The 17,568-nt window shown below is 56.0% G+C and overlaps 6 protein-coding genes across 6 annotated transcripts, besides 2 other annotated features; all 6 read left to right on the forward strand.

The window, feature by feature from the left end:
• Window positions 1-548: 548 nt before the first annotated feature.
• Window positions 549-3,101, forward strand: LPMP_332910 (GTP-binding elongation factor Tu family protein, putative; the record flags this gene model as incomplete). The annotated part of the gene is made up of 1 exon (XM_010704080.1): window positions 549-3,101. The coding sequence occupies one exon, from the start codon at window positions 549-551 to the stop codon at window positions 3,099-3,101; it is 2,553 nt and encodes an 850-aa protein (XP_010702382.1).
• Window positions 3,102-3,491: 390 nt separating this feature from the next.
• Window positions 3,492-3,572: a repeat region.
• A 743-nt stretch (window positions 3,573-4,315) lies between these two features.
• Window positions 4,316-4,774, forward strand: LPMP_332920 (hypothetical protein; the record flags this gene model as incomplete). The annotated part of the gene is made up of 1 exon (XM_010704081.1): window positions 4,316-4,774. One exon carries the CDS (start codon window positions 4,316-4,318, stop codon window positions 4,772-4,774), a length of 459 nt encoding a protein of 152 aa, XP_010702383.1.
• A 1,291-nt stretch (window positions 4,775-6,065) lies between these two features.
• LPMP_332930 (transcription elongation factor-like protein) lies at window positions 6,066-7,490 on the forward strand (the record flags this gene model as incomplete). The annotated part of the gene is made up of 1 exon (XM_010704082.1): window positions 6,066-7,490. The coding sequence occupies one exon, from the start codon at window positions 6,066-6,068 to the stop codon at window positions 7,488-7,490; it is 1,425 nt and encodes a 474-aa protein (XP_010702384.1).
• Window positions 7,491-8,843: 1,353 nt separating this feature from the next.
• LPMP_332940 (hypothetical protein) lies at window positions 8,844-10,604 on the forward strand (the record flags this gene model as incomplete). Its single annotated transcript, XM_010704083.1, has 1 exon — window positions 8,844-10,604. One exon carries the CDS (start codon window positions 8,844-8,846, stop codon window positions 10,602-10,604), a length of 1,761 nt encoding a protein of 586 aa, XP_010702385.1.
• Window positions 10,605-12,394: 1,790 nt separating this feature from the next.
• Window positions 12,395-13,399, forward strand: LPMP_332950 (D-alanyl-glycyl endopeptidase-like protein; the record flags this gene model as incomplete). The annotated part of the gene is made up of 1 exon (XM_010704084.1): window positions 12,395-13,399. The coding sequence occupies one exon, from the start codon at window positions 12,395-12,397 to the stop codon at window positions 13,397-13,399; it is 1,005 nt and encodes a 334-aa protein (XP_010702386.1).
• A 381-nt stretch (window positions 13,400-13,780) lies between these two features.
• Window positions 13,781-13,973: a repeat region.
• Window positions 13,974-15,647: 1,674 nt separating this feature from the next.
• LPMP_332960 (hypothetical protein) lies at window positions 15,648-16,832 on the forward strand (the record flags this gene model as incomplete). Its single annotated transcript, XM_010704085.1, has 1 exon — window positions 15,648-16,832. One exon carries the CDS (start codon window positions 15,648-15,650, stop codon window positions 16,830-16,832), a length of 1,185 nt encoding a protein of 394 aa, XP_010702387.1.
• Between the last annotated feature and the right edge of the window lie 736 nt (window positions 16,833-17,568).

Here is a 17,568-nt window from a genome sequence, read left to right on the forward strand (position 1 = left end):
TTGCTCTGGTAGCGCTGCACCTTTTGGACGGAAAATTGTACCACCGCTGCGGTCGCCCCGTACAGAGTGCCATCGCCTTCTTCCTCTCCTCTACCCTAACACAAATGTGTTTCTCGTGAGACTCTCTCTATCGCTCTACGTACATACAGATCTGCCCGCCTCACGTGCTTCTCTGTGCTAACGGGCGCGATCGATCACAGGACACTGGCATTCACACGCTCGTCAGGATCGCTTCCGCCTCCCATTTCATCCGTCCTGTTGGGCGCACATTCTTGTTAGCATTATCGGCGCCAACACACACACACACACATATATATATATATATATGAGATCACCTCTCCTACTGTTTGCTCTCTCCGTGGGGCTCTCACCCTTGGCAGCTTTGCTGCTTGTTGTTGTTGTCGACTGTGTGGAGTAGTGACGTTGCACTCGTTTGGTTTCGGGGCCTACTTTTCTCCTTTATGGATGTTTTGTTTGTTTTCCTTCGCTTGAGGGGTTCCTGCTGACTTTGTCTGCAGACCACTCACCTACCCACAGACACGTAAATAATGACTGCTGAGGTAGCCCACGCACTGTGCATCGTGCTGCACGAGCCGCAGGCGGAGAAGCCGTTTGCGGAGTGGGTGGCGGCCGACGCAGTGCGACAGGGCTTGAAGGATGACATTGACGAGGTAGTCACAGCTGTCATTCCGCAGGAAACCGGCGACAAAGATGGCCCCACGAGTGCAGATGCAGCGTCGCTGGCGTCCCTGTCGCCGACGCAGCACATCCCGATGACACTGGTGGAGAAGGTACTAGCGGCACAACAGAGGGTCGATGACCGTCATCATAAAAGCTGTGCAGGGCAGCAGCAGACGTTGTTGCTGTGCCTCGTCATCATTGTGTTCTGGGACGGCCAAGCCGAGGCTAGCAAGGCCGTCCTGGCGCAGCTTAAGCAGCTGGGCGATAAGAAATGGGTCGCATCGCACGCGCCGCTGTGGGGGGATCACGTGGAAGTGCTAGTACAGGCCCTGAACATGAAGCGTGGCGCTGCAAGCATCATGAACAACAAGGTGGCGCTCGTAGCCAGTTTGCGCAAGAAGTTGCAGACATCCACCATGGCTGCGAAGGGGTGGTGGCGGGAGGGCGCGCACCACAGGGCAGGACAACACGCTGATCCCTGCGCCATGGCCGCTAGCTCGTCGACAGCGTCACCGGCGCCAACGCCAAGCGGCAGTGGTGACGCGTCAAGTGCTTCCGCCGCTGCAGCAGCGACAGCAGCCCTACTGGGGGAGACCGACCTCTCCGTAGATGCCGTCCGCCGCGCCGTCGACAATGGCCAAGGCGAAACCTTTTTTCTCTTGAGCGACCAGGACCGGACTGGACTGGCGCGCAAGGTGGAGACGCTTAAACGAAGCTGCGAAGTGGCAGAGGTGGGATGTGCGTCAGTGATGATGGAGCCACGAGAGTTGCAGCTGCCGCATGGGGGGACAGGTACATCTGGTTCCCCAGCGAGTGCCAGCACCAGGGGCAGCAACGCGGCTGCTGGTGTACCGTCGCCACCCGCTGCTTCCTCTTCGACTCCGACCACAACGCTGGTGGCGCAGGAATTCTTGCTTCGCCGTCGCTGTCCCCCCGCTGCGCTCTTCGAGCTGCGTCTGGCCATGTGCGGCAACGTGGATAGCGGCAAGAGCACTTTCACTTCAGTGCTCACCCGTGGCTGTTGTGACGATGGCCGCGGACTGGCGCGTGCCTTCGTCTTCAGGCACAAGCAGGAGTTCATGACTGGTCGCACATCCAGTGTCAGCGAGAACCACCTCGGCTTCTCTGCTGAGGGTGGGGTGGTGAACTACTCGCTGTTGCAGCCGCACCGTGCAGGGGCCGAGCTTCGACCTATTGCGCCGGCAGAGGTGGCGCTGCACCTGAAGGCCACGGCGTCAGCAACCTCCGGCGGCACAGGCACTGCAGCGGGGTCAGTGGGGGGCAGTGGGGCTCACATGATGCGCCAGTGCACTCCAAAGGAGGTCGCCACACGCAGCTCCAAGGTGGTCACGTTGTATGACCTGGCTGGGCACGAGCGGTACCTGAAGACGACCGTACTGGGCATGACGCGCAACATGCCCGACTACGCGTGTATTGTCATCAGCGCGAATAACGGCATTCAGCGCATGACAAAGGAGCACCTGGCGCTGTGCCTGGCGCTGAAGTTACCCTTTTTCATCGTCGTCACTCGCATCGATGCCACTCCGCCCAACGTCCACGATGAGACGCTGTCGAACATCCATAAGCTGCTAAAGATTCCAACCGTGCGCAAGTTGCCCTACCCGGTTCGGCGACTTGACGAAGTGACTCTCGCGGCTAAGAACCTGCGCCACGACCGGATTGCCCCGATCTTCGAGGTGAGCAACGTTACCGGTGTTGGCATCCCTGACGTGCTGCAGTTCATCAACTTACTCCCAACTCGGAAGGACTGGCGCCAGGCACGGTCCATGCCAAAGGAAATGATCATTGATAGCACCTTTTTTGTCACCGGTGTTGGTACCGTGGTGGGCGGCGTCATCACGCAGGGCGTCTTCCACGTGAACGACACGGTGCTACTAGGGCCCGACGGCTTCGGGAACTTCCGTCCTGTCGTCATCAAATCCATTCACATCAAAGGCGTCGACTCGAGCGCCGCTGAGGCTGGCAAGGATGCGGCGCTGTGTCTCAAGAAGGAAAAGCGCAGCGCTATTCGCAAGGGCAACGTCCTGGTCGACGCGGCAGCTTCCCCCAAATCGTTCTGGCAGTTCGAAGCTGAGATCATCATCCTCTACCACTCAACAACGATAACGGCAAACTATGAGCCGGTCGTCCACTCAACAACAGTGCGGCAGTCGGCGCGCATTACCTATGTCGCTCAAGAGGTGTTACGGACCGGCGACAAGTCTCTTGCGCGCTTCCACTTTCTCTACCGTCCCGAGTACATCAAAGAAGGGCAGCGACTGATTTTCCGCGAAGGCCGCACAAAGGGGATCGGCATTGTAACGAAGCTCATATGTGAGCCCGACGAGCCTCTCTTGGCCAAAAACAAGCTGCGCAGAAAGGTGCTGGAGAAGCCTCATGCATCCTTAGGGGCCAAGTAGGCAATGCAGAGTGCGGGGGGGGGGGGGGGGCGCAGAGAGCAGAGAAAGTGCGGTAGGTGGTCAGCAAAAAAAAAAAATCGTACCAAGGCGCGCACCTACTGTCTTCGATGGCACACCTGAATGCATGCACCACGCCGGCGGGGTGAAGACATGCACAAGCCTGTGTGAATATGCATGTTGGCGCAGTTTATAATGAAAGTAGACATTATCTCCTGCTGATCGGCACAAACGCACCGTTCTATTTCGTGAATCCTCGCGTCACGCTGGCACGAGCAGGCCCACAACGAGACGCAAACACAGCCGCGACCCGCCTTGCTCTGGGCGAGGCCGTGTCCGGGCGACATTGCTGGCGCGGCGGCGTGCTCGGATGACTTGCCCCGCGTGCGCGGCGGCAGCGCACCACCTGCACCCCTTGCTGCAGCTGCCAGGCACCCGCCGCTGCGGGAGTCCACCGCACGGAGAGGTGCCCGTTCCAGACACACCTTGAACCAAAGAAAGAGAAGTCAGGACGAGCTGTCTTAGCTAAGCTACCTGGGCGCCGTCTTCTCAGTGTTGTCTGCCCGCTTCTTCTTTTTTTTTTTGGTTGGCCTACGTTATTTTTACATTGTGCGCACAGCAGTAGAGAAGAGAAGCGCCTGGTCGTTTTTGAGGAAGTAATGTGTGTGTGGAGATGGGGGGCGCACGTTGTCTCAAGAACATTCAGAGCTGAACAACACGTGAGAGACAGCCGGGCATAATGCGGTCGCTAACTCTGTGATTTATACCGCAACCAACGTTCTGCAAACCTGGGTGCAGTGTAGAGGGGCTGAGACGGGGAAAACATCAAACGACTCCTACAACTCCATGAGCAAGAGAGAAAAATCCCCACCCTCTGCCTACTCCAGCTCAAACAACGCAGCGTACTGGAACCGATGCGAGCGAGTACTGTTGTAGGTGTGCCCCCCTCCTCCATTATTCTTCTCTCGCGTTCTCTCACGGCTTTCTCATCTTCCCACCCTCGTCCTTTGCTCTGTACGCTCGTGTGTATGTGCGTCCATGCATCTTTGTGCACCCACGGTGGATTAAAGAAAGAGAGGTCCTATTCATCTCCTTGAATTTACCTTTCTCATCAACGCTTACTGCATACTCTGCCAATACAAGTGACAGCTCTCGACTCGCTTAACTAGGTAACACAACCTTCTTACTAGTTTCCCTCAAACATCACCTTGCCGATCATGTCCTCTTCCGCCCAGGCCGCCATAGCCAAGAGGACGACAAGTACGCTTCAACGCTTGGTCGTCGAGCCGTTCATGAACACCGCTCACAAGATCGAGGACCACTCAGTCAGGAAGATGCAGTCCATGGAGCCTGCCATGGCGGAGTGGGTAAAGAAGCAGGAGGCTTCGGGTGCCGATGCGGCTACTATCAGCCGCCAGCGCTTTCTGCGCGAGCAGCACCAGCTCATGAGTTACCGCGTTGTTCGTTTTTTTGAGGAGTGCCGCTACATCGCCTCCGGTCAGTATTACAAAAACTACAACATCGGCTGCTTCCTGCAGGATGCCCGTTTTGCCACGCAGGCGTTCTTCATCTTCCTGATGGCGGTCATGGTCGGTCGCCGCTCTGTGTACCCGCCAATCTCCCCGAACAGCCCGCTGGCGATTGTCTTCGACCACAAGGTCAATCCGAACTACTAAAGCGGGGAGGCACCATTTGCCAGATATGTCGCCTCATCCGGCCGCTTGACAAGCCCCTCCCTCTCCCCAACTCACTAGCATACACACTTGCGCGGTAAACGAGGTGGCATTGCTCTTTCGCTCTTGCTTCTACAGACGTCGAGAGCGCTGCGGTGAGCAAGAGCAACGAAGACAACAGAGAGCAGTGGCCATGAGGAGCACTGTCGGCAGCACCAGAAGGGGAATATGAAAGGAGCATCTTAGGAAACTCTCCGTCTGTGTCGTGTATGGGTGTGTGGGTCAGGGGATGTAGTAGTGGAATTTGAGCAGAAAGGGAAAAACAAAGACCAAGCGGACTCGCGCATGTACGTGCATTCGTGCCTTGGAGTCGGTTTAACCAATGCAAACAAGCACACTAACAATTAACAAACCAAGCGAGAGAGGACGAGAGGGAGTGGACAGCAAAAGAGACGTTCCGCCACAGGAATGACGCCACAACTGTGATAGCACCAGGACCTCTCCAGCATTGTGCATGGACACGTGTATGTGTGTATGTGGGTGGTTTTCTTTGCTACCGTGCAGGAGGGGGGGGGTTGGTGAAAAACAAGCGTCAGGGAGGGGGAGGCAGACAAAACGAGTGGTATTTCTCGCATGGGAGGCGTTTTTTTTTCTTTTTCTTCATACGTATGCAGCGCGGACGATAATACGAGTATCGTCTCCTTCGCTGCATACGGTGACGCACACCTTCCACAAGATGGCCTGTGGGATCGCTCGGTTTTTTTTTCTCTTGCCCCACCCCACTCCCTTTTCCTCCCACGGCGAAGGCTCATCCTGCTTTATCGCACCTCTCTTCGACTCCTCGACCCCATCATTACCCTGAACCACGCATATACGCACACAACCACACAAAAAACTTCTGCCCACACAATAGGCTTCCTGTTGCGGCATCGTATGCACCCGGACCGGTTACCGTCATCTGGTGCCACCTGCCTTTTTTCTTCGCCTCGCACTATCGCTGCGAGAACGTTGCCGCCCCGTGACGTAGAATTTCCCATCGCCGCCCCCTTCTCGAAAGAACGTGAGAGCTCGCGTGTTGGCCCTGCGGCAGGCACAGAGGATATCCAGCTTCGCGAACATAGACATACCCACGCACACAAGCGCAGAGACGTGCCTGCCAGGTCCTCACACACCGACGCATCAGCGGAAAGACGGCATCACCAACAACTACTGTAGCCGTCGAACCATCAGTGCGACTTCGTTGTTCCCCTGTTCTTTCTCCCTTGTATCCGTTTATCTTCTTTTTCAGGCAACAATGGAAACCTACGCGCCAGGTGATCGAGTATGGGTGTATATAGAAGGGGACGGCTGGTGGCCGGCGCGCGTGCTGAGCGACGAGGAAATGGGCACTCGCACCCCCGGTTTAGATCTGGCAGTGCAGTTCTACGCTGGCGTGGAGCAGCCAGCGACGTTGTACGAGCTAAACAGCCACGCCGACGCCGCGAACATCTGCTTCTTCGAAACGTCGTCGGAAAAGGCGGTGACAGGCAACCCCGAGTTGGAGGCATCGATCCGCCACGCCTCTGCAGATGCTGAGGCGAACCCGCTGAAGTCAGCGTCGGCCATGGTGGTTGGCACAAGGGTGGCAGCCGGTGGCTCGGGTGCCGCTGGGAACCTGGGTGCCGTGGCCGTCAACCGTGCTGCGGCGAAGCGCGTCCGCGATACGGGCGACGGTAGCATGGGAACCTACGACGGTGGCGCTGCTGCCTCGCGCCCTGTTTCTGGGTACCATCACCTGCGCAGCGAGGAGCTTCACGAGCTGTCGAGGAAGATTTCGTCAGCTGTGGCAGCGCAGGACGTGGCAACGGTGCGCGCGGTGCTCTGCCGGCTAGACAGCGTGGATGTGTACCTCACGGAGCTGGAGGATACCAAGATTGGCGTCGCAGTTGGGTCAGTGCTGAGTCAGCTGGAGCTGAAGCCGCTGTGGCCCCTTGCTCGCGCCATGGTCTCATTCTGGGCACGTCATCTCCCCCCCGAGACGCTCGCAGCAATCCGCAGCGTGCAGCAACGGCAGCTGTCTTTTCCGCCCATCGGTGCGTCGGCGGCAGCGTCGGCAACACAGCACTCTAGCCCGCTCGGCAAGCAGCAACGAGTGTCTTTCGCTCTTCCTGGCGAGAGCGCCTTTATGAACAGTGTATCTCCATCCGTGACAACGACAGCAGCTGGAGCGGGAGCAGCGGTGTCTGTGGACTCTGGTGTTGTGGCCTCACCACAGGGCAAGACGTTTTACGACAACGTCTATCAGCTCCTTGATAGCCCTCTGAGCGCGATGCGCTATGACGACGCTGTTATTGAGAAGGTGACGCGAAAATTAGCGGCCGAAATCACTGACCGCGATGAGCGTCAGCTGCTACTGCTTCGGCTGCGCGAGGAGGAGCTCTCTTTCATCCGCGATAACCTGCTCTCTGGGGAGTGGACACCGAAGAAGTACTTGGATCAGCCGAACGAGGTGTTCACCACCAAGAGCGAGAAGGCCCGGCAGGAGCAGCGCATCCAGGAAAAAATTAAGGCAATCGAGGCCGCTGACAATGCCAGGCTCAACATCACCGCCCTCTTCAAGTGTGGTCGCTGCGGCAAGCGCCACTGCACCTTCTACGAGCAGCAAACGCGCAGTGCTGATGAGCCAACAACGAAGTACATTACCTGTCTAGATTGCAAGCACACCTGGATACAGGAATAGGTGCGCCGAGGAGCGTAGAACTGTGAAGGTCATTCAACGTTCTGCGTTTCCCATGGTCTCTTCCCCTCCCCTCCTCTTTCTGTCTTGGCCACACTCACCCTCTCTTTCGCTGCGGCATGCAGGCGCTTGTCCTCCTGCTTCTGAGGAAAAAAGAGAGAGAGAGGGGGGGGGGGGGAAAGTGAGGTGGACTGAGGTGCAGTGGAGGAAAGGAAAGATGAGGAGATGGGAGGGCAACACACACAGACGTGCGTCTCTGCATCTCTCTGCAGGAATGTGTAAGTCCACTCCCCTCCCTTACGCAGTGTTTGGCATCACGGGTACGCTCTCTCTCTCTCTCTCTATGCAATGATGATCATTTTTTGAGCAGTTGTTGCTCCTGGACTCCTTCGATTGGGGAGAGCATTATCGCTCAAATAAACACGACCCAGAGGCTCCATGAAGGAGGAGAGTCTGAAGAAAAAAAGGGAATCGGGGGAGGTGAGTATCATAATGTCGACTACATCTGCTTCTCTCCCTCTCGTATTGGTTGCCAGCGAGTGGAGATAGTAGGCTGAGCAGGAAAACATGTCGTTCTCTGACGATGCTCCACGTTACATACTTGTTGACGTTGATGAGAGGATCCGCGTACGGGGTATGCGGCGGTCGTGTCAAGGGTGGGGAGCGAGAGTCAGCGGCTTTGTTTGAGGATCGGTGATTTTTTCTTAATGTTGAGTATCCTGACGAGAGGAAGATCGTCATTGTTAGTGTGTGGGTGTGTGTGACCTTGATGATAACCCCGTTGTGTGTTGTTCTCTTTTCTTTTCGTCATTCCAGTTGATTTGAAGCTCTACAGCCACTGTAAGGGGAGTCGGCACATCCGTTACACACACACACACACACGCATGGCCTTCTCTCTAAAGGACGGCCGTATGAATCGCCCCCGCTCGACTGTGTTGAGTCATATCGATGTGTGTGTGTGGGGGGGGGGTGTACTTGATGGTCGGAAGCTACCACTTGATGGTGCATTCACCCATCTACCCCTTTTTAGGTCCTCTTCGATTGCCTTCTACTGGGATCCGTTCTCTTCCCTACTTCCTTCTTCTACTCCCACGTTGCCTTCAGTGAACGCACGCATAGCGATACCCCAGCATCAGCAGCGGCCAGGAGAAAAAGGTTCACTAGCGCAGCAGAGAGACGTAAGCGAAAAGGGCCCTCCTCTATGAGACACTTTCATGTTGCGCGCGCGTGTTCGTGGTAGCGCATGTGTGCTGGCAGTCTCCAGCGTGAGAGCAATCGAGAAGAAGTGGGAAGACATCAGGCCAGCATCTACTTTTTCTCCCTCATCCTCTTAGAGACGGCTGTCACGTGTGCACGATGAGCGCTAGCACCTCCGCCGACTACCCCGTGAACTCATGGGTATGGGTGAAGCAGCACGGCTACCCCTGGTGGCCAGCGATGGTTGTAGACCCTGCGCAGACGGGTCAAGACCTTCCTGAGGACAGCAATGTCATGCTTCTCTGCGGCCCGAGTTCTTCGGCTACGTTGGTGTTTGCAAGCTCGGCGAATGCGGAGCAGCTGCGCCCCTATCACGGCGCAATAGAAGACGCGGAACTCATCGAAGCCGGCCGCAGTGACGAGAGCTGTGCCGCCGCTATCGAGGAAATGATTGCCGCCGTTTCTAGCGCCGATGCTGTTCCTGAAGAAGAAGGCCTGCCCACCACGCCGTCTACCTCTGGTGCTACGGGGACGCACGACAATCACGCAGCCGCCGGCGAGGGCGACGTGAACTGGGAAGCGCTCGACGTCGAGACGGAGGCCGCTGTGGCAGAGCCGCAGAACGGGATGGCAGAGAAGAGGCACAAGAAGGATAAGAAGCACAAGAAGAAGCGAAATCGGGGCGGCGACGGCAGTGAGCATGTTGACCGAGATGGCGCGCATAAGGCGCGAAAAGAGAAGTCTTCCAAAGGGCATCGTCGTCGCCGCGGCAGCGACATGGGCTCTGATGAGGAGGCAGAGGCTCGCAGTAACACCGGTGAGGACGACAGTGGGAACGACGAGGACGTGTTCCAGAGATTCACTGGGGCCGCGTCGAGTCGATCAGCGATGAAAAAAGCTAAATACGAGCGGCAGAGCAAGCTAGAGGAGTACGACCTTGGGCCAGGCACTTTACCTGACTACAACCCACGTGATGATCCTGCCTACTACTATCGCAAAGTGCACAGTGCACGCCGTTCGGCGTCGTCCACGGAGTTACAGACCTGCACCCAGGAGCTGCGCGGCTTTATGTCACAGTGTTTGAGTGGTGCTGTAACAGCCGCCGACGTCGAGACAGATATTCTAGGCGTCCTACGGAAGCTGAAGAACATCAACGTGACAGTGACACAGCTGCAGGAGACGGGCGTCGGCGTTGCCGTCGGCAATCTTCTCCGCTCCTTCACTGCACCCGTGGTGCAGCTGGCACAGGCAATACTGAACTACTGGTTCCACTCCTTGCCGCAGAGCATGCAGCAGCAGCTCTCTGCGGAGAACGAGGTTGACCGGTGCTCCATCGAGACTTGCTCCGATGGTGTGGCTGGCGAGAACGAGCTCGGCCGCATCGGCGTGAGCCTCTTCGGCTGCTTCACCAATGAAGAGATCAACGATTCGCTGGCTAGCGTTGATGTAATGGCGCTGTGCGGCACTATCGAGGACGCCCTGGAGCGCAGCTGCGACGTGGATGCGCAGATGCTTGTGCTCTCCGTCTTTGGTGACGCCGGCGTCACCGGCAAGGCACTGCGCCGCCTCTTGTTGGAAGGTAAGATTTATGTGGAGGACATCATCAAGAACGCAGGAGACCTTCCATCGCTCGTCCGTAGGCGACAGCGCTGCCCACCGAACCTCCAGCTCGTCTCGAACTCGCCAACGTCCCAGGACCGCAGTGACATCGGCTCGCCAACCTCGCCCAACGACGACGACTCGGCAGGCAGCCCCATCTTTGGCTCCCCAGCCGGGCGCACCACCACTGCACTCTACAGTTGCCCGCACTGTGGTGCCAACGACGCGTACCAGAGTAGCTACTCGGTGCAGGCGCATGACAACCTGCCTGACATTTTGCGCTGCAAGAAGTGCGAGCAGACGTGGAACGTAGCAGAGTAGTAGCGCCTGAAGGCACTTCACCGTGGAGCAGAGAGGTAGGGCGTGAGTAAGCGTGAAGCCCGCCTCCTCGTGTGAATGTGTTATTATTTCCCTGCTTAGGCGTGTTTGTGTGTGTGGGAAGCGGACAGGCTCGTCGGTTACACGATGGTGCGAGGTCGAAGCACGCCTAATTGGGGCTGTGGAGATGAGGGGAGTTGAATGTCGAGGTGTGGACGCATCGAGTGCGGTAAGCAGATTATATCGCTGTGTGTGTGGATCGGTGGCTGAGTCCAGACGAACACATGTTGGCAAGGAGCACACCGACTGTCAGTTAAACGGCTAACAACAAAAGCAAAGCGAAGGGAGAGGGAGGGGGGAGGGTAACATGCCTCTCTGCTAAGGTGCACTCAAGTTGAGAGAAGAAGACTGACAAGAATGAATAGTCGACACAAGCCAGCTGATGCAGTCATCTGACCCACGCGCGGACTCAGGTAGCAGCAGAGGGGGCAGGGCACGGCCACCACCGGAATGGAGGATAAGACAGGGATTAAAGAACGGAAAAGCAAGCGCGAGCTCCTTCGGGTTTATTTGTTTGGGTGTGTGTTTGTAGGGCGTGCCTCAGTTGCCTATGTGGAAGAAGAGAGGCCATCGTTGTGTCTGTCGCGGGTAAAATCCCCTTTTAGAGCGGAGAAGATCGAGGGAAGTGGGGGGGGGGAGTAGTTTCGCAAGAGTCGCAAGCCGAAGGTGCTCCGCATGTTTTGTCGTGAGTCGAATAGCTAGGGGTTGTCATGCCGGAAACAAAAGTCTGTTGGTGTTTTTTCTACTGCCTTGGGCTTTCCCTGATGTGTTGATCGTCATCCAAGTCCCAACGCCTTCACTCTCCGCCCACTTCTTTACGCCATCCTCTCAACGTGATAGTCGTTGGCTTTGGCCTATTCGTTGTTGTTGTTTTTACTTTTCGTCTCAAGTCGTACGCCTGCATGCCTGCATCCATGCGCACACATAAAAGGCACAATGGGGCAGGAGCGAGGAGAGAAGGGGGGAGCACGCAGTCAGATGCTGCATATGGTGGCACCATCTGACTGCGTGCTAAAGGACAAAACGTGGTGTCGTTTCTCTCATAGTCGGTGTGCATGCGATCTAAGGACCCATGTAGGCCTATGGTCCATCAGAGTAACTGGCGTTTCCTGGGCATGGCCCAACGATTGTCCCCTTCTCTCCCTCTCCCTCTTTCCACTTCCCTTGTCTTTTTTCCCCCCTTTTCGATGAGTTTCCCTTCTTTCTTTCTCAACTGCGATTTCGCACGTGGCACTGACGTCAATGTTTACAGGGAGGCGTCTCTCTCTCTCTCTCTGGCTGTCCTCTTGTCCATGCTTACATATCTACGTTGCTGTACTCCTTTCGTGTTTTACCTACGCCTCCTCATCTCTTCTGCTCTTCCGCTCTAAACTTATACATTGAGGAATTCCAACGCACGCACACGCATACCCGCACAAAGGCTGCTACTGCTGCTTCTCCGATTTGTGGCCAGGACTGTTGTTCCTACTAGTGACAGATTCAGTGAGTGAGTGTACTGCACAGACTCCCTCCTGCTTCAGCTCTATTCCCTGTTCCTCTTTTCGTCCTTCTTGGAACAGACGCACGGCAGAAAAGCAATGCAGAAGAGATCGAGCTCGAGTGAATTGCTGCCGATAGAACCCATCCTGAGAGTCAGCGCCACGGGTGACGCCCCTCCTCACAGGGAGTCCGGACTCAAGTCCCCGTCTGGCTCCTCCTTGTCTCACAATCAAGAGGGAAATGAACAAAGCTGCATGGGAGGCGCTACGAGGTTTGTATCTTCAGGTGCCAGCACCGCAGATGACGATGTTGTCGTCCGCCATTCTCGCAGATATGGCGGTGCCACCATTCAGCGCAGTACCTCTTGCGAAATCGACAACGAAAGGACTCTCTTCGTCCAACAGGAAAACAAGCGTACCGACTCGGGTGTTGCCTGCCTCGGTGCCGTGCGGCGCTTTGTACTGACCCGAGATCCGCTCCTCTACGGCTTGCTGAAGTGGGGTCTGTCGGTGTTGTTGCTCCTCTTTCTCACCGTCGTTCTGATCGGCTTGTTTTTCAGTGTCTTCTTCTACAGAGGGAACTGCGAGAACACCAACGGGACCACAAAAGAGAAAACTGATCCAAAACAAGTATGCGTTACGCCGTTTGCCACCATCCTTGGCATCTATGACGGCGTCTTTGGCTACAGCAACTGCAATGACGACTACACGTCTACCAAGTACAGGTACGTGAATCTGATGGTGCCGGTGCTGAACAACGAGACGGGGAAAGTGGTGTACACCTCCAAGTCGTTTTTCACGGGACTGGAGTGGCAGTGCGTTGAGTTTGCACGACGATTTTGGATGCTAAGCGGGAAGCCGGAGGGCGCGTACTTCGACTCTGTGGTTGGGGCAGCAGACATTTGGAACCTCTCTTTTGTGCGGCTCGTGTCGAACACGTCGGCAACCCTCCCCCTGCAGAAGTACAGCAACGGCGGCCGCCTAAGTGACGGTCTCCAGGCACCTGTGCCAGGTGACATCATCATCTACCCTGTTCAAGGTGGCGGCTTCCCCTATGGCCACGTCGCCGTCATCACAAAGGTAGACATGGCGGTGAACGGCGCCATCTACGTGGCAGAGCAAAATTGGGGTAGCGCCATGTGGGTCGATCCACACCACAACTACTCCCGAAAGATCCCTCTAATGTACGATATGACTACCAGTAGCGTCACGCTGAACGACCCCAACGGCACAATCATTGGATGGATGCGCTACGGCTGAGCAGAACTGCTCACAAAAGCAAGCACAGAAGAGAGCGAAAGCCCCACTGGCCTTGTTTGCACGGCGAACACCCACGCACACACACACGAGCTTATGTTTACACGTTGGAATTATACATATATACAGACCCATGCGCACATGGGTAGCACATGCGCTGCACTCATGGGGCGTGCTAGCAGGTTCGACCGAGCGCAGGTAAAGAGTGATACGAGTACGCTCCGCTCTAACTACGCTCGCGTACATTGCTCGCCCCCACCCTCGCCGACGATGCCGGCCGGCCCACCGCGGTGGCGGACGCTTGGCGGCGGCGGACCGGCTTGGGCTGGCGCGCGCCAGGCCACTACGAATTGTGCCGACGGCTCGGCGCATAAGCGAGCGCCCCACGGCGCGACGCGCGACGGCAAGCGCTACCTGGTGGCCTGCACCCTCACGCCAAATGAATAAGGGCGCCGGGCTTACGAGACGGCAGAGGGCCATGCCTGCCCAGCTCCGCACGGGCACCTCTCCGTGCGGTGGACTCCCGCAGCGGCGGGTGCCTGGCAGCTGCAGCAAGGGGTGCAGGTGGTGCGCTGCCGCCGCGCACGCGGGGCAAGTCATCCGAGCACGCCGCCGCGCCAGCAATGTCGCCCGGACACGGCCTCGCCCAGAGCAAGGCGGGTCGCGGCTGTGTTTGCGTCTCGTTGTGGGCCTGCTCGTGCCAGCGTGACACGAGGATTCAAACACGTACATACGTCGTGGAGGAGGGCAGCTCGAATATAGGACGGCCATAGGAAGAATGCGTGTTTCTGTGCAGACCTCGCAACGTCTCTCTGCGGGAAGTGATTATTTGATATTATTGTGTGTGTGTGTGGTTATTCTCCTGACCAGCTGTATATATGACTTCGATTTCTGATCTGCATCTCCTCTTTTTCGGTATTTAGCGTTTGTAGTACGTGTGGGGGTGGGTGGGCGCTCATCTTCGTTGCACCTCTCGACTCCCTTTTCTCCCCCTCCCCCCACTTTGGCTCACAAACTGCGGACTTCTCACCGGCAACCCTCGGCAGCAGCTTCCACTCCTTCTCCCCTTTCTTTTCTCACATTTTATTGTTGTCCCGTGTCCTGTCGCCGCTCAGCTTTCACTGGGACTGTTGTTCTCTATGTCAGCGTTGTGCGTCGATTCACTCTTCGTTCGCCTGTGTGTTTGGCTGTCGTTGCTCTCTCTCTCACTCCCTACCATTGTGCTTTTGCTTTCTGTGATTTGGATGCTTCACCAAATGCGCTCCTCTCTCTCGCTCGCTCTTTCTCTGCACGTGCACGTGGATGTACGCGTTATGCGGGGCGTAACAACCACATCGATTGTACACATCGGTCCAGGCGCTGATGTAGGTGTGTACGCGTGTGGGCCTCTGCTTTTGTTTTGTTCTTTGCTGCTACGGACGACCACAATGAAACTTGTTCGGTGGAAATGCGAGGAGGGGATGCCGGTCGAAATATTCGTTAGCGGTGCTCCAAACAGCTTATGTCCTAGCGACAAAGAGGAAACAACGATAGCGGAAGGTGTTGTTGGGAAAGGCAGCAGTGAAGGTAGTGGTGATGATTATCACTGCTGATCCACACCCACGCACACGCACACACGCCCCCCCCAAAAAAAATGCACAGATGAATGGCATCAGCTGTTTTCGCTAAGGGTATGTATGCGGACTCAAGACCCTTTCTTTGCCACACAGAGCCAGTCGCCATTTTTCGAGCCCTTGCAGCCTCCTCCGTGCGCATGTGTGTGCGAGAGGTAGAAGGTCAAGAACAGGCCGGCCCACACATGCGCTTGGAAGTGCAGAAGTACGCGTATCTGTGCTGACAACTTCGCTATCGATTTGCCAGCTATTGGCCCTTCTCATCTCTTCCTCCTGCTCTCGACTTTTCCCCGCATATCACACATACACACGCTCCCTTTCACACACTCGACACACACGTACGCATAGTCTCGCAGGTGTGCTTTCTCTCTTGCCATACGCATTTGTTTCTGCCTTGTGTGTTTTAACCCTTTTCCTGCTTTTGCTTTTCGCTCAGATTAACCCCCGTTTCCCTTCATTTCCTTCGTGTGGGGTTTCAGCGTCCTTACCTTATCTACGTGTGCCCGTGTGTATATGTTTTGTGGAGGTGGGCTGTCTTGTGGTGGCTAAGCTCAGCTTGACCTTTCGGTTACTCTCGCTTTCTTCCGCCGCTGACTCTAGCAGCCATAGAGGCACAAGAAAGGAAGAAAACAAGGACAATGGTGCATCCGTCGCAGAGAGGACGCAGTGATGGCCGTTACCGTACCACTGTGCTGTGTGCCTTTCTAGCACTTGCCCTTATTTTGGCTGCTCTGGGCTGTACCCCCGTACGCGCTCAGCATCGCATGCGCGAACTGGAAGAACGTGAAAGGAATGCCTCTGAAAATGCTGACAAAATCGCCGGCGGCAGCGGCCACAAGGACTATGAAGCGGCGACCAAAGACGGACTATTCAGAGATGCAGACATGCAGACTGAGTCTTCGAGCGATAGCGTAGAGAGCTCCGATATGGTGACCGTTTCTCAGAGTGGTGCGGTGTCTTCTTCCCTCGAGACGGTAGACGCGCCCTCCACTGAGCAGGGCTCGTCGTCCTCTGTACCTGCTAGTAGCGCCAGAGCCCAGCCTAACTCGTCGTCGTCTTCAGAGAGCAGTGACCCCTCCATAGCGTCTTCTTTCTCTGAGATAAATAAAGGAGAACAAAGTAATCATAGCGGCACCAGTGCCATCATCAGCACTACCACGACAAGCCCTAGCACTACCACCACAACAGCAACCCCAACAACGAGTCATTCGACAGGTGGTGACGGTAAGAGCACAGTTGTAGCTTTTCTTTTCTTCATTGTCTTCATAGCAGCACTGATCATGTACAGCGGGCGACTCTGCCCAAGCAAGTGTCCGTTCTTTGATTATAATGGCGGCAGACCTGGCAGCGGACTGCGCCTGGAGATGCAGCCGCAACTTCAGCGCTACACCAATCTGCGCGGCAACGAGGGCGGCCGCGACATCTTTGTCGAAATGGGCGGCAAGCCCACCCAGAGGATGCGCGACTCTGGCGCACACCACGATAGTGGCGCGATGGATTCTTTCAGCTTCCTGGTGCAGAATAACCCCGCCGCGGTATATGAACCCTTCGGCTCTTCCGGTTTCTCGGCTGGTCCGGAGGCTGCGCAGGCCCCACAAACGTTCGAGAATTCGCTGAAGTCACTGCGGAAAGGCATGCGTGGCCACACATCGACTACGGCTGTGTCCTCCCCCGTCCCTGCTACGACGACCGGAACGTTGGGCTTCGGCACGGGAAGTCCGCTTGCTTGCTCCACTGCGGACACACGTTCGAGTTACACCGGCACTATTACTACGCCACTGACCAAGATGACACCACGTGTTGAAGAGGACTGGGAGTGGTGAAATGAAGACAAGTAGAAGCGAGAAGCACAAGGGGGGGGGGTAAAGGGACCCAAACGGGTGACAGGCTCCATGCATAACGTGAGCGGTATGCAGAACCCACATAAACCGCCTCACTGGCATTGCTGCCGCTGCCTCTTTCTCTCTGTTCCTCTCACTTTTGTCTGAAGTACGTGCGCGCTCTTCATGCGTGCGTAGTGTCCTCCTTCGAGGTCATGTGTCGCCATTCGAGCCGTGCGGTGTGTATGGTGAATCGACACCCATGGACCCTTTCATTTTAAAGTGATTTTCTTTTGAGGTTTTCTTAGTGCACATCATATTCTCCTTTACCTCTCTCCTCTGCGCCTGCCGCTGTCTGTTTTCCTGTCCTTTTTTTCTCTCTTCATTCTGTCTAGTTTTTTTTGTTCCTCTCCTTCTTTCTATTCATTGAAGTCATGCAACGCACCGTCGGACGGTTCTCATGGAGATACAGGTCGTGTGCATTGCGCTATCACTGTGGTCAACTCAGTTGGTTTGTGTTGCTGCAGTTTCATCCTTGCTTCGTCTTGGTTCGTGTCATTTTGGATCTATACTTTACTTATATTCATTTTTATTTCATGGAAACAAACAAACAAGCGAGACGCGCACACGCAGCAGTAGCAGCGAGCCAGAAAGAAGAAAGTGAAACGAAATGCGCTCATGAGGAATACTGTGATGATGGTGGTGGGTACACACGTTTCGTCATGAGCATCACCATCGA

The sequence above is a fragment of the Leishmania panamensis genome, assembly GCF_000755165.1.
Source record: "Leishmania panamensis strain MHOM/PA/94/PSC-1 chromosome 33 sequence".
Lineage (NCBI taxonomy): Eukaryota > Euglenozoa > Kinetoplastea > Trypanosomatida > Trypanosomatidae > Leishmania > Leishmania panamensis.